The sequence below is a fragment of the Ambystoma mexicanum genome, chromosome 3p (assembly GCF_040938575.1).
Source record: "Ambystoma mexicanum isolate Mex_15411 chromosome 3p, UKY_AmexF1_1, whole genome shotgun sequence".
Taxonomy (NCBI): Eukaryota; Metazoa; Chordata; class Amphibia; order Caudata; family Ambystomatidae; genus Ambystoma; species Ambystoma mexicanum.
Window position 1 is genome coordinate 162,697,404 of NC_090925.1, and position 14,242 is coordinate 162,711,645.

A 14,242-nucleotide genomic window follows, 5' to 3' on the forward strand; every position below is an offset into this window, starting at 1 on the left:
TGCGTAATATTGTATTGTTAAGAAAAAGCTAATTAACAAGTTCAGTGTACAGGCGTAGATGGTGCTGCCAGACGATAACTACCCAGAAGAATTGTCACACCAATTTGTATACGAAATAAAAAGGCCAACATACCTAAAAAGGAGAAGGGTACGTGTCTACTACACAGCCTTCCTCCTGGCCATAGAATATTACATGCCCCATCTCCGCCCATACTTGCCGGTCCTAAGAGACCGATCACTTAGAGTAGCGTGGGAGCAGCTCTTCGCCTGGGCACTGAATGACTACTTGATAGGGAGAGCTTAAAGGAAACAAAACTAACATTTAATAACGAGCACTTTTGAGAATTTTTAGGCGGGCAACTTTAACGTCACAAGAATACGCTGCCAGGACTGCAGCAAGGTAAGAGCAAAATGCCGGTGAGATTAGCATATGTAATAAAAATAATAGGGATTTTTATGATCACCGGGTTCTTGGCTGCCTCTGTCTGGCAGTACAGCTATGCTATCAATTTTATTGCTGCACCCAAACCTAATATACCCCCGTCCCCTGCTGCAACAGGTGTTACGTCAGGTGGTAATAGTAACATTGCACCCAAGCAAAATAGAGTTAAACGCAGCACATACTCAGACAATAAAGGTATTGATAATTATGTACAAGATTCAGCACACGTCACAAACAACATATGGTACCAGCACATGACCCGCATTGGTAAGCAGACAACTGAGGATAGCTGTTACGTTTGCTCATTAATACCATACGCCATGAGCGCTTCACGAACATTTGTTGCCACAGAAATAGATGAAAAGACAGCACAGTGCATAATATATTTGGCCCTGTTCCAAACGAAAGGAAGATTTCAAGGAACAGTGGTGCACATGACATGGAAAACACGAGACTCATACCCATATGAAAACAACTTCCTCAAGACCTATCTGAGTTATCACAAGACCAGTTTACATGCTGAAGCATTCAGATACATAACAAGTGGCCCTGCAAAAGGAGAAACAAAAAAGGTAACACTGCAGTATCTACCATGTGATTGGTACGCCACTGAAGTTCCGGGTAAACAAGGATGCTGGGAGAGGCCGCTACTGACGATAACAGGAAAGGTGTATCTGGACAACAGCTGGGAGATAGGAGTGATTGGCAGCAACATGATAACAAAAGAAACTATCTCAACCATCGAGACACATAATCATCGATGTTGGACGACGTGGATCAAGTATGTACCAATGCTCACGTGGGTAGAAGAAGATGAAGACCCAATAACAATACTACCATTGACTGCGCCCAAAGTATGCTACCAGCATAAAGGAGAGGTGGACGTAGGATATAACACCAATTGTGCAAGCGTGATGGAGTTACCTGAGGGGGGAGCGGGAACAGCAGTAATAATGGACCATTATTGGGCCTGTGGGGAAAAGGCATATCATACACTGCCTCCCCTGTGGAATGGTGTGTGCACAATGGTACACGTCAATGTACCATCACTAGTGGTACCTAAGAAGCATGTCGATGTGGCGAAATTTCCTAAAATGGATGAAGGGGATAAGAGAAGAAAGAGATCTGCTGCACCACTTCAGAAGGAGCAAGAGAACAGGACCAACAGCAATGATACTGTCCTAAATAGGCGAAAAAGACAAGGAGAGCCACTGACAGGAAATTACCTGTGGGGAAGGTCGGAAACGGAACTAACATCAATACCGCCAGAACACAGACTATTCAGCAGAGCAGCAATGTTCTTCTCCTCAATAATACATCCGGGACTGCAGGCATACGCAAACGCAAAATGGCTCCAAATAACCAGATGGGAACTAATGATGACCATCAATTCGACAGTAAATGGGTTCAACGCAATTAAAGAGGAGCTGCGAGCTGTAAGGATGGTAGCACTCCAGAACAGATATGTATTGGACCTTCTCACAGCAATGGAAGGAGGAGTTTGTGCAAAGATAGGACAATCTTGCTGCACGTTCATACCTGCCAACGATGCTGACAATGGTACATTGACAGAAGCAGTTTCACAATTGGCCCAGATGCACTCCAAAATGATGGATGAAAGTAACGGTGTAGACAAGGATAAGAGCTGGTTTTCACTATTATGGTCATGGATGCCATCTTGGCTGTCAGATGGACTGAAAATAATAGTGGGGTGTACTGTTTTGGCTGGAGCTACTCTGATCATAATTAGATTTTGGAAGGCCCGAAAGGCACGCACGACTGACGAGTTGCTGGAAATGGTGGGAATGCACCCCTTAATGCCAGCAGATGACGGCCAGCATACAGGTGTGATAATACAAGAGAGGGAGAAGTTGCGCACCCAAATCATCACCAACCATCTAGACCCACCATCAGTGAAGATCGAGAACCCGAGGAACCCCAGGAGCTACATAGGAAGATGGGTATACTGTACTCCTGGAGGAACATGTGAATATATGTATTGGTCATTTGAAGATCATGTAAACCATTATGGACATCTCGGAGGGATAACTAAGATATGGAGGGTAAGAGGAGATAACGAGAAGGATATGTTTGTGGTCGACAAGTCGACCAGAGGGGGGACTGAAGTGGGAGAATGGAAGACCAGGCTCCCGTCCTTCACCTCTCGAGCTTGGCCTAGAGGGTCACGGCCCAGACACCCGCCGCGAGAAGAGTTTGTCCATTTACCAGACGACCAGGTACCCTGGTACAGGAATATACGGATGTGTCCATCTGCCTGCCCAGCAGCCCGCACTGGCCATGCCGACACCTGCGGCTCGGATCAGCTAGACTAAAATCCACACGTCGTTAGAGATGCCATGACGACCTAGACAACGGGAAGCACATCTGTACAAATATACACACTGAACATTTCCACACCAATCTACACGAAGAACATACTCAGTGCTCTGACGTAGGCGACAGGCATATTCACGGACGTGCATCTTTATTATTTTTACATAGGCTTTCAGAATGCAGAAACGCAAGACGCATCATGAACTCATCTATAACGCTTGCTCACGCTTCTCTTGAAACCCGTTACCACCATGAGAGGTATAATGGAAACACGATACTGGTCATGGAAATATATGCTAGTATAACCTAAAAGCACCTATGCACCAAACGGACTACTTATGCACCAGGCCCGAGTAGGCCTCAAACAAGAGCTCCCGTGGACATTAACAAAGCAAGAGTCAGGTTGCTGATCCTGCAGAAAGAACCCGGTGGAGCAACCAGCCAAGGTCGCAATGTTGCAAACCCACATTCCAAGAACAAATCATCAAAGGCACGATGTTGCAACCTCGCACTCCGCGCCCCAACGATAAAGTCACGCCGGCAAATTAAACCAGACGCGCAGTAGAAAAAACAATATTAATTGTGCAGAATTCTGCCTCTTTCACGGTCCCTCCCCACGTGACCAAGCCGAACCTGACGAGATGCCAAAACCCAGGAGAGAAAAGGCGTCTGGGTCCCTCGCTACGAGACACAGGCCGATACACTTGAAAGGCTCAATGGACATCTGCTACAGTGGGAGCGGTCAGCCTTCCACCTATGAATAAATCCTCACATTGTCTGCACGTACCCATATTGAAACATTGTTGCAATCACAGGTACACCGAGAGCTGGGAACAACGGTGGTCCCAGGCTGGGAAGCTCACGGGTGCACCAATCAGAACATGGGGCTCTTATCTCAGACGTCAGTAATATTAGCCAATCCTCAGGAGTCTTCATGTAACAATTCTTATGTATCTAATTGTAGGGACAACCCAGATATACCACCTGACTACACCTTGTCCACTAATATCATTCTCTATATGTGTACTATACTAACCCTACCACTCGAGCAACCAATTAAGAGTGGCGATAGGTTTTTTGTTAACTTTCTGAAGTGACGCAAGTAGCACGTCATAATACATTAAAAAGGGCCTGCAAGCCCCACGATTGTGTGTGTGTCAGGACGAACGCGTGCGCTCCTTGACCCATCCCTGCCGTTTTGTCTAAATAAACAGCAGAGTCACCTTGCTCCTTGTGTGTGTCTCATACTCTATCTCATCTGGGATATACGGGAGGAGTTGGGGCCTCCCTGCCCGGAGGTCTGCGGACGGCCCGGCCGACCCTGGCAGAATTTCCCCCCCGACAGTATAAAGGGTTCTATATCCTTCACATAGTCCAGGATAGCGCCTCTGTATATGGGGTGGCTTCGGAAACACCCCAGGCTCTCAAAGACTGTTATTGTATCCTTGTTTATAAACATACCTATCCAATGGGTGCCTTCCTGATCTTGGGGATCGGTGTTCGCCACAAGACTAATGGGTCGCTCATTACTTATGTCTCTTGGAAGGTTATCACATGAATACACACCCTTGAATGTTTTCTTAGCGTGTTTGTCTTTACTTAGAAAACGCTTGATCTGGTAAGTATCCATTACATGTCGTACAGGACTTGTCGTTGATTGTTGAGTTCCATAACCGAGTCAAATAGAGCCATAATAATTAGATTCACCGTGTTGGGTAAATTTGCAGCAAAGCGTAGCTCTATGCGTAGATTACCATTTCTAATAAGATTATAATGGCCGGTTGATGTATTATCAGGTCTCAAATCAAAAGCTAAGAGAGTATAACCCCCATCATAATCGTCCCGGGGTATCACAAAACCTTTATCATGCAGATGTTTACCGCTGATGGAGACAAGTCCCAAATACTCCCTAATTGTATTTTTTTGTTGAAAACTGGGACTGTAGGCTTTAGACGGTATAACAACCCCGTCTTTAAAAAGAGCGGCATAGTTGATGTTGTAATGTTTAAAATTAAAAGGGTTGCTGGCGTAAGCCCCAGAAAAAGCTGTGTTGTCCACAAAACCAATGATGATTATTTTCGGTAACTGTCCAAGGAATAAGTTATCTTGACTGGCGACACGGCTACCCGCTGGAACACTGAAAATTTTCAAAGATGTCCGCTCCACCGGATATTTTAAGTTTGATACTTGTAGAGCATCAGCATGAGCTAATCTGACCTTGGATGACACATTCACCCTTTTAATAAATAAACTAGCTGATACTATAATCAGCTTGTAGGCTTCAGCATCATCGCTGTTGAGGCAAAAAGCATCTTTATTTCTAGAAAGTTTAATTTTCAAATCAACGCCGTTTACCATTAGTTTCTCCTGGAAAAATAGATTGGAGTGTAGACGGCCTAGTAAACCAAAATTTCTGCTCCCTCTGGAATGTGTAGCTCTTTTTATAAAACCTGCATTAGCCCCATCTAGAGCATAATCCTCCATATGGCCTGCTGTGTCCTTATAGAAAAGCCCCGCTGTAAACTGAGTGTCCAAAGCGTCATTGCTGTAGTTCAAAATGCTTTCTATATAGGCCCTGTACGCATACATGTTGTCGCTCTGTGTAATCAGCCGGCCGCCTAGAGTAATATCCACTTGATTAAAGAGGGTAGCCACAGGGTAAGCAATCGTAGCAACTTTAGCCGTTGCGGGGATAGCTGATCCATCAGCTTTTGTTATTTTACAAGTGAGGTAAAGTAACGTGTCATTTAAATCCAGATACATCTCTGTTGAGCCTGATATATAAAACTCTATAAGCACTAGCGGAGATAGTGCAGCAAGGGGAGCCACTTCCATGAAAAAGCTGTTTTCAATGCTAGTTTGTGTCGGGGGTACAGCAAACAGATCGAGTTCAGATTTCACACATTCCCCCGACGCACAATGGATAAACGCCATCTTTTAGAAAATATTAATGCCGGGGCTGTTTTTTTTTTCTTGACCGATCTGTTCTTGTTTTCTCTTCTGAGCCGTTTTCGTTGCTGATCCTAGTTTTTTATGCATTCCTGGAGGGCCCCATCTGTGCAGTGATTTCCTTTTTCTTTTGTTTGTGTTGTTTTTCACATAAACCAGCCCAGAACCCTCTTGCGGTGGTTGGTTAAAACAATTTGCGATGGATGTTGTAGCCGTAGACACCACATCTTTAGCTATATTTGTGGCTGCTGTTTTCACATGTGGTTTGGCTAATTCAAACCCCTTTCGTAGAAACGGCATAGCCCTTCGAAAGAGGCTTCTAAAAATACTTCCGAAACCCGCACCATACATAACGGGTGCCCCTTGAAAGTAAGGTTGATTGCCATAACCAGCTTGTCGGCGGTAATAATCCCTATAAACGTACGGCTCCCCATAGTTTTTCATAAATACCATGTTTGTTTAATAGTGTTTTTCTCGCCTAGGACGGAGGTGTAGTTTCACTAGGACCTTCCCGTATTTAAATGACACCAACTCCCCCTGATCATCCCTTATCTGTATATTGATGGTGTCAAAATGACTCTTAGAAACCGGTGTATAATCAGGTTTAATATATTGTATATTAACAATGCCATTATTTTCACCTTTCACCTCGGCTGTTCTCATTAGCGGAGCGTACGAGTCACCGACCCTTTGATATTCTACTATATCACTGTAGATCATAAGACTGTAAAATCCCCCATCAATATCAGCACGTGTTTTGTCCAAATCGTTAGTACTTTTTACATGTTGAACGGTTCCCAAAACACAAAAAAGTTTCCCAGTACATATAAACTCGGTGGTAAGATCCGTCGATTTTAGAAATACTTTTCTCTGCACCTTATCCAGAAACAATTGTATATCAGAATAGCGTTCAATGTTTGCAAGACTTTTATTGATAGCCTCTAACAAAACTTGTATACTGCTGTAAAATCCATGAGGAAAACCGGCGTGTAACAGTTCGATAGGACCTTCACGTTTGATGGTAAATTTGGCCTCTCTTCTAGACACAGTGTCCCAGGTATGGGGGTATTGAATCTCCATTAGACCCGCTTCCCACAATCCTTGTAAATCAACGGGTTTAGCCATTTTAACACAATAATTTGATATTTCATTGTTTGGGAATGTATCGTGAGAAGCATTACTGGGTAAGGTGATATAAAATCCACTGCTTTCCATCTTCTCAGGGAGCGCCTTTGCTTTGTAGATCCTTTAGAGATGAAGCGCTAACCCAACTGTTAAATTTCTCAGGCCACCCTGTCCATTTTACCAGACTTTGTTTTTTATTTCCTTTACCTTTACTCTGAAGAATTTTCTCAACCCTATAAAAGTGTTGGGGCTCATTGGTGACCTTCTGTAACTCTTCGGTATAAAAATTACCGCTCACACCATCACCATCATAATCAACCAGCTGATAGATGTAAACCCCTTCTTTCACAGTTACTTTGGTCACTATAAATATTTCATCCGTAAATGATTGCTGATACCCCTTTGTAAAGACACCTTTAAGCTTAGAAACTCGGACATGGTCCCCCACGCGAAAGGATGGTTTCTTGACCTTCTTCTTTACCATGTCAGCGTACAAGTTTTTCCAAACAGTTAGAGAATTTTCAGACGTTACAGAATTTGGAGTCATTTTTATAGAGCGATGATAGCTATGGTTGTACGCCTCTATGAAACGTTGTAATACGTCCACATAACGATGTGTATTCTTTGCTGTAAAATATCGCCAAATCTTAGATTTTAAGGTTCTATTAAAGCGCTCAACAACAGCCGCCTTAACTTCGTTATACGTTACAAAATGATACACGTTATGTTGTTTTAAAAGATTTTGGAAGGGTCTATTTAAAAACTCCTTACCAGCATCCGTTTGTAATTTTACAGGCACCCGGCCTTTGCTAAAAACATGTTTAAAAGCTGCCGTCACTCTTGATCCAGTCTTATCCTTCAAAACTTCGGCAAAGGCATATTTTGATAAAATATCAATAACCGTCAATATGTACTGCGCCCCGTTGTTCTGCTTCCCATAGGTCCGCATATCCACAATATCACCCTGCCATTGTTCGTCTATTTGGGAAACCACTGTGCTTCTTCTGTTAAAACGTTTTCTAGCATTTTTATGAAGACTATGGGCCTCATTACAACTCAGGCGGTAAGGGTTTTACGGCGGCGTAAACAGCGCCGACCCTTACCGCCTGAGTACGAGGTCCCTTAGCGCCATGGAGGTTTTAACACCTGCTTTTAGCAGGTGTTAAAATCCATGGCGCTAAGGGACCATGGAGTTAATTACACCACCGTAATTTACGGTGGCGTAATTAACGCCTTCCCCACTCCCATTATGCCCTATGGGGCAAAATGGGAATGGGGAAGGGAAAATGGGAAAATGGGGATTTACCGCCCCGCCAAGGTTGGAATGGGGCGGTAAATCCGCCAACCACCATGGCGTAAACGTAGTTTACGCCATGGTGGTAAAGTCACGGCCCAGGCGGTAACTTACCGCCTGGGTCGTAATGAGGCCCTATATGCCTCTTCACCAGATAACCATTCCTTAACAGCTCCGCGTGAGATAGGTTTCTTGTCATGTTGTAATTTTTTATAAAGAGCATCAACACCCCCATAACTTCCAACACCGCTTTCATCATAATAGCTTTCATGCATGCTTCAATAAGAGATGTTCACCGCTGAAACACTTCAAAAAATAAACAAAGGCATAATGGGTGAAAGATGATTTTATTACAACTCTTATACATATAGCGTCTGGCACAACGTGACCCTTTTTGATATTTTTTCTGCAGCCTTATAAATAGCATTATACAAAACTCCCCGTTCCCCCCGCATATAACTCTGTATACATAAAACACTTGAGGCATTTAAAAGTTCATACAATTCGCGGTCCTGTAAAACGTATCCTTTAATGCTAAAGTAATGTTCATACAATTGCTCCAACAGCTGATGTAACACCTCTCTAGGGTGTAAATATAAAGAACCCACATCATATTTGTACAAATGCCAGTATTCATCCAATACCGGGAGCCATGTGTTGGTACATATGTTACCTATACACATCAAACTTTTACAAATTGGCTCTGGTCGGGGGGTAGGTATCTGTAGATATTTCAGGGTATCTGGGGCAATTTCCGATATCCGCTCTTTCAGTATAGCACATAACAGTTTTTCCACACATACACGACCCGGTTTTAGTTTACGATCCACACGCCTTGCTGGCCCTTCAGAAATCTTATCCTAGAAACAAATATACACATATAAGAAACAAAACTCTGTTTATTTCTCCTCTCTCTATAAAACAGTCTACGGCATGCTACACAAGGCTTCAGGGCATTCCCAAAAGTGTATAGGTCACAAAAATCTTTATCCATTAAACGGGCTACCCTGTTTCTAAAAGGCACAGGACCAGCCATGTGTAAAGATCTCAATTTTTTCTCGGGATTGCGGCAATGGTATATTTCTATCCATGTTTTAGATAGAACACTCTCCATACTAGCATGTACACGCATGCCCATGCCTTTATATACAGCTTTAAGCAGCTGAAAACCTTTATATGAATTCAACAGAAAACATATCCGACGTATTGCTCTAGCGTGATAATTCAGAAGTAAACAGTCATGAGCATCCTGTTGCGGGTCATCGCTTTTATGTCCATAACACCAGCGGTAATAATCACGCTTCAAACACACTTTCACTACACAGGCCACAAAAGCCTGAACAGTTGAGGTTTCCAAAAAAGTCATAGCTTCCTCTTCTTCTTCATCAGAACTTTCAAAGCGCTTTAAACAAACACACTTCTTACACATATTGCAGGCTTGTGTTGCTGGACTTTCGATCATTTTTGAACAGCACACACAGTAAAAATTGACGGTATTAAATGAAGACCGCTGACTTTCAGTACCGTCAACTTTATCTGCCGTTTTCTGCAATTCAAAAAAGAAAGAAATGTAACTCTTCAATACATATATATATATATATTTTTTTTTTAAAAAAAAATGTTTTTAACACATAGTTCACACACACACACACACACACACACCCCTTTTCCTACATACCAATTTACACAGAACAGGTCCCTCCGCCTCTGCCTCCATAGCAACAGCTGCATCCATAGACAAACCGGCCTCCACAGCATCTGCTGTCTCCATAAACAGCCTATCTTCATCAGCGCTTGTTTCCAACTCCGGGGTCATGGCTACCTCTGGAAACAGCTCGTCCAAAACCCCCAGATCCGCATACAAAGGCTCTTCAGAAGTCTTCATAGATTCGTCCATAGCCTTCAGATCGGCCTCTGTATAGTCTGCATCCATTATACCAGCCTCTACACCATCAGCATCTTTAAATGGATAAGAATCAGGAGGTGTCATATCACCCAGATTCATTAAAAAAATGCCCTGGCTCAACTCATCCTCATACGCCATTCCACTATAAGTGGGACCTTGCGATTCCTCATCAGCTACAGGAATTATTGTTGTCGGACTTCTAGGACTATCAGCCTTTTCAGCGGTGTTGCTGACGTCTTCCCCTCCTGTATTCTTAGAGTAGTAGCTGTAACGCTTCATGATTCACGGGTATTCTAAGCGTTATGCAAATAGTACAGTCAGACTCCAAGAGCGCCGTCTACCTCTCTCCAGAGCTCCTTCTGTATATATACACCATACTCCACCCCTAGGGGAGGACCCACAACTACATCACCCCCACAACGCCCCCCGGCCTGCCCCCCTGACATCACAACTTCATACCTACATCATCTCATCAAAACCCTGGACCTTGACCCCAGAGGGATGTCATCATCCCTGCTGGACCACGCCTAGCCCCCAAAATATTACCTCATGCACGACATCACCACCGGGAAACACCCTTATCTACACCACCACGCCCTAAACACAAGCCATGACATCACTATTGGGTTAGGCCTTACAAAAATAATCAGGGACACGCCCGTGATGTCACCATCCCTGCTGGACCACGCCTAGCCCCCAAAATATTACCTCATGCATGACATCACCACCGGGAAACACCCTTTCCTACACCACCACGCCCTAAACACAAGCCATGACATCACTGTTAGGTTAGGCCTTACAAAAAAAAATCAGGGACACGCCCATGATGTCACCATCCCTGCTGGGACACGCCTAGCCCCCAAAATATTACCTCATGCACGACATCACCACTGGGAAACACCCTTTCCTACACCACCACGCCCTAAACACAAGCCATGACGTCACTGTTAGGTTAGGCCTTAGGGGAAACTTCAGGGACACACCTGTGATGTCACCACACCTGCTAGACCACACCTAGCCCCCAAAATATTACATCACCCACAACATCACCCCCCGGAAACACCCTTTCCTACACCACCACGCCCCTCAACACAACACATGACGTAACTACAACACAGGGACATCCGCTAAGGCGGGACATGCGTTGCCATGGACACCCCAAGGGGCGGGACATCCGGTTAGGGCGTGGTTAAGGCCTGTCAGTTGATGAAAGGGGGGTTACTCCACTACTTATGCTCTCTATATGGCAGAGGAGAGGCACAGAGAATCCCAGCCAAGATTCTCTATTATTGGTATCGTGGTCGAGAAATCAAGGCCTAGCTTCTCAAGAGGTGATGCAGGCTGGTTCTTAAGTACAGTGTAGTCCCCAAGCACCCACAAAGGAATGTCCACACACTGTATCGGTTAAAACACAGTCTTTATATAATTAACATTCAAGGTTATGTACAATATCACAATAACTCACTTTGTACTCATTTATCTATAATGGCAAATATACAGTTCTACGTGGTACCATAATTACTATTAGATCCCCTTAAAGTGCCTCGACTGTACGGTTAAATGTCACACAAATCAGTTTGTAAAGGAGACCAACAATAGATATAAGAGGAAAGCAGTTGGTTAGAACAATTGGCAAATACTGGCCCCTACCGTTAGACACAGTTCTGTGTGGAGATCCCCCCACCTGGGCAACCTGTAGAATAAAGGTTTATCACAAGCCCAGTCCATATATTGTTCACACGAGACTTTCCAATAGTTCTGCAACCCCAAAGTACCTGGCGTTGTAGCGTTCCTCGTTGGGGAATCGATGGACCTTCTTGAGTGTCCTCCCTTTAAGGCAGGAGTCACGGATCGTCGAACGTCCGATGGAGAACAGGGTGAGCTACGATGGTGAAGTGGCAGCTTCTTTCCTAGCGGTGCTTGTCGACGGGGAAGTATAAATGTCCTGCAAGGAAGAGATGTGCGGGGCAACTCGATGTCAATAGTTCTGGACCGCAAAGAGTTTGAAGAACTGTGGCCCAGCAAGGGCGTAGAGTCATCGATGTCTCCCTGGTCTTTGGGTGGCGGGAAACCCACCACCGGATGCTCCTCAACGTGTCGACGGCCTGGCCTTCTCCAGCAGGATCAGACGGGCGATGATTGAGATGAGAGCATCCTTGGATCAAGAGTTCTTCGGCAACGGGAGCACGGTGGCTCCGGTAGGCGACAGCGGTCGTCAACAGTGGCGGACAACAGTCCGGGCGCTTCTCTTTGGAAATCCGCGGCAGTCCCCATCTCTGGTCGGCATCCTGTCATGGGTCTGTCTACCAGGGAGCTTTGGCAAAGATCAGCTGGTGCACGATGGTTCCTCGTAGCTCAGGAAGAGGGCGCCTTTCCAGGTCCTCTCTGGGTCAGTCCTTGGAGACACAGAAGCTTTCAGATTGATGAAGGAGAGCAACAGCAATTCTTCTGTTCCAGCAGGGCTTCAAGGTCATGCGTCAGTTTCACTCCAGTTACTCTTCGTAGTTTGGACTTCAGCTCTGAACACTCCTGAACACGATTCCTAGCAGTGAGAGGTCCCCGGATATACTGTTGATCTACCATTCATTCCGCTGGGTCACACTCGAGCATCCAATCACTACAAAGGGCATTCAGCAGTCTGTCAGCCAATCAGGCACATAGTGCATTCAGGCCATTCTTCTCCATCCAGACACTCACAACCCAGAATGTGGATTCGGACAAGTACCATGCCATTCAACACTACGCACTGCATTCATACCAGTTTCGGGCAGGGCTGTCTCAGTCATTGTGTCAAACACCAGAAACCAGACATCCACAGCAGGAAGTGCATATTCGTCGCACATTCCATTCACCCAGGTCCCACCCACAGGTGTACCCACACCATACAGTCGTTTTGAAGGCTCCAGCCAGTATGGGCGGCACTTACCCACACTACCATATATGGATCTTCCACCCAACAGCCAGTCAGGGGGAAGGGAGAAAGTCAGGGCTTCCCAGGACTTTGGGAAGATCAAGTTAACAGGCGATGGAAGGCAAGAGGCCACGGGGGCCATCTTGTCTCCATCAGGAATCTACCGATTCCAATGACGGGGCCTGGGCATCCCAAAATGGAGGACGCCCAGGGCACCAGTCAATTAAGCACAGAGTGTCCACCAGCCCATACTCTGCTCTGTGGGCCACACACAGGTGCCCAGAACATACACTAGGGGCACAGGGTTGTACCCCCACCCATGGGTGCCATGGGGTATCCCATGGGTTGGTTCACCAAAACCAAAAGAGAGAGCTGCACCGCCATGTGTCCCACATGAACTCCTGCGTGGAAAACACAACAGAACACACGATAAAAAGCAGAAAAGGACAAGGATACGGAGACCCTGTCCCTCCGATGCATTTCCAGCATCACAAGAACAACACACGATTCTCCCAGGCACACCACAAATGCCCCTCACAGGTGGAACTTCTCCTTTGCCCCAATACATACGGACTTGTGTTACCATGTCTTGTATGCCCTTATTTACTCGGCATATGTACTAACACATGTATCTTTATCTGTAATATCTGCCTTGAGTCTATATCTGCAAATACAGACCACCAACAAACTCTTCATTCCTGTCTGTGCACGGTGATAATCTTCAGTGAGGGGGAGACCTGCAGAGACATTTTTCGAAAAGCCCATCAATATTCATTATAAAACAGGGGATGAGGAGGAGTAACAGGAACGAAGATTATATTGATATACAATGCAGAAGTGCAATTCGAGGCAAAAGGTTGAGGTACATGGGTTTTCAGAAACCAGTTACCTGCTATGAACTGCTATGCCTTAGGTTTCGGTGCGCTATATAAATGAATAAATAAATAAATAAATACATACATATGCCTAGACCGTTATTACTGCAGTTACGGTGCAGTAAGGCTCATAAATGTCCCTCACATATTGGGTTCACAGAAATGACACACTGGAAAGGGGTGAATCCCCACCTTTGCAATACACAAAAAGCGAAAGGATCAGATCTTTGCCTGCCAGTGGCTATGAAGAGAGAGCATAGATCTTTTCCAAGAGCCTGGCACCTTCATCAAAAGTCAGCTAAACCCACTGAATATTCCCATCCTGGGCTACTTGATTGATGAAAGGACTACCTCCAACTCCCAAGTCAGTGGACAGAACCTCTGGGCCAACCAAGCCACGTGTCAC

The 14,242-nt window shown here is 45.1% G+C and overlaps 1 protein-coding gene across 1 annotated transcript; it reads right to left on the reverse strand.

The window, feature by feature from the left end:
- Nucleotides 1-4,405: 4,405 nt before the first annotated feature.
- Nucleotides 4,406-5,710, reverse strand: LOC138579839 (uncharacterized protein F54H12.2-like). Its single transcript, XM_069650070.1, has one exon. It carries the CDS (start codon nucleotides 5,708-5,710, stop codon nucleotides 4,406-4,408), a length of 1,305 nt encoding a protein of 434 aa, XP_069506171.1.
- Between the last annotated feature and the right edge of the window lie 8,532 nt (nucleotides 5,711-14,242).

Coding starts and splice junctions, on each gene's coding strand:
- LOC138579839 (XM_069650070.1), bottom strand. CDS start 5,710: ATGGCGTTTATCCATTGTGCGTCGGGGGAATGTGTGAAATCTGAACTC.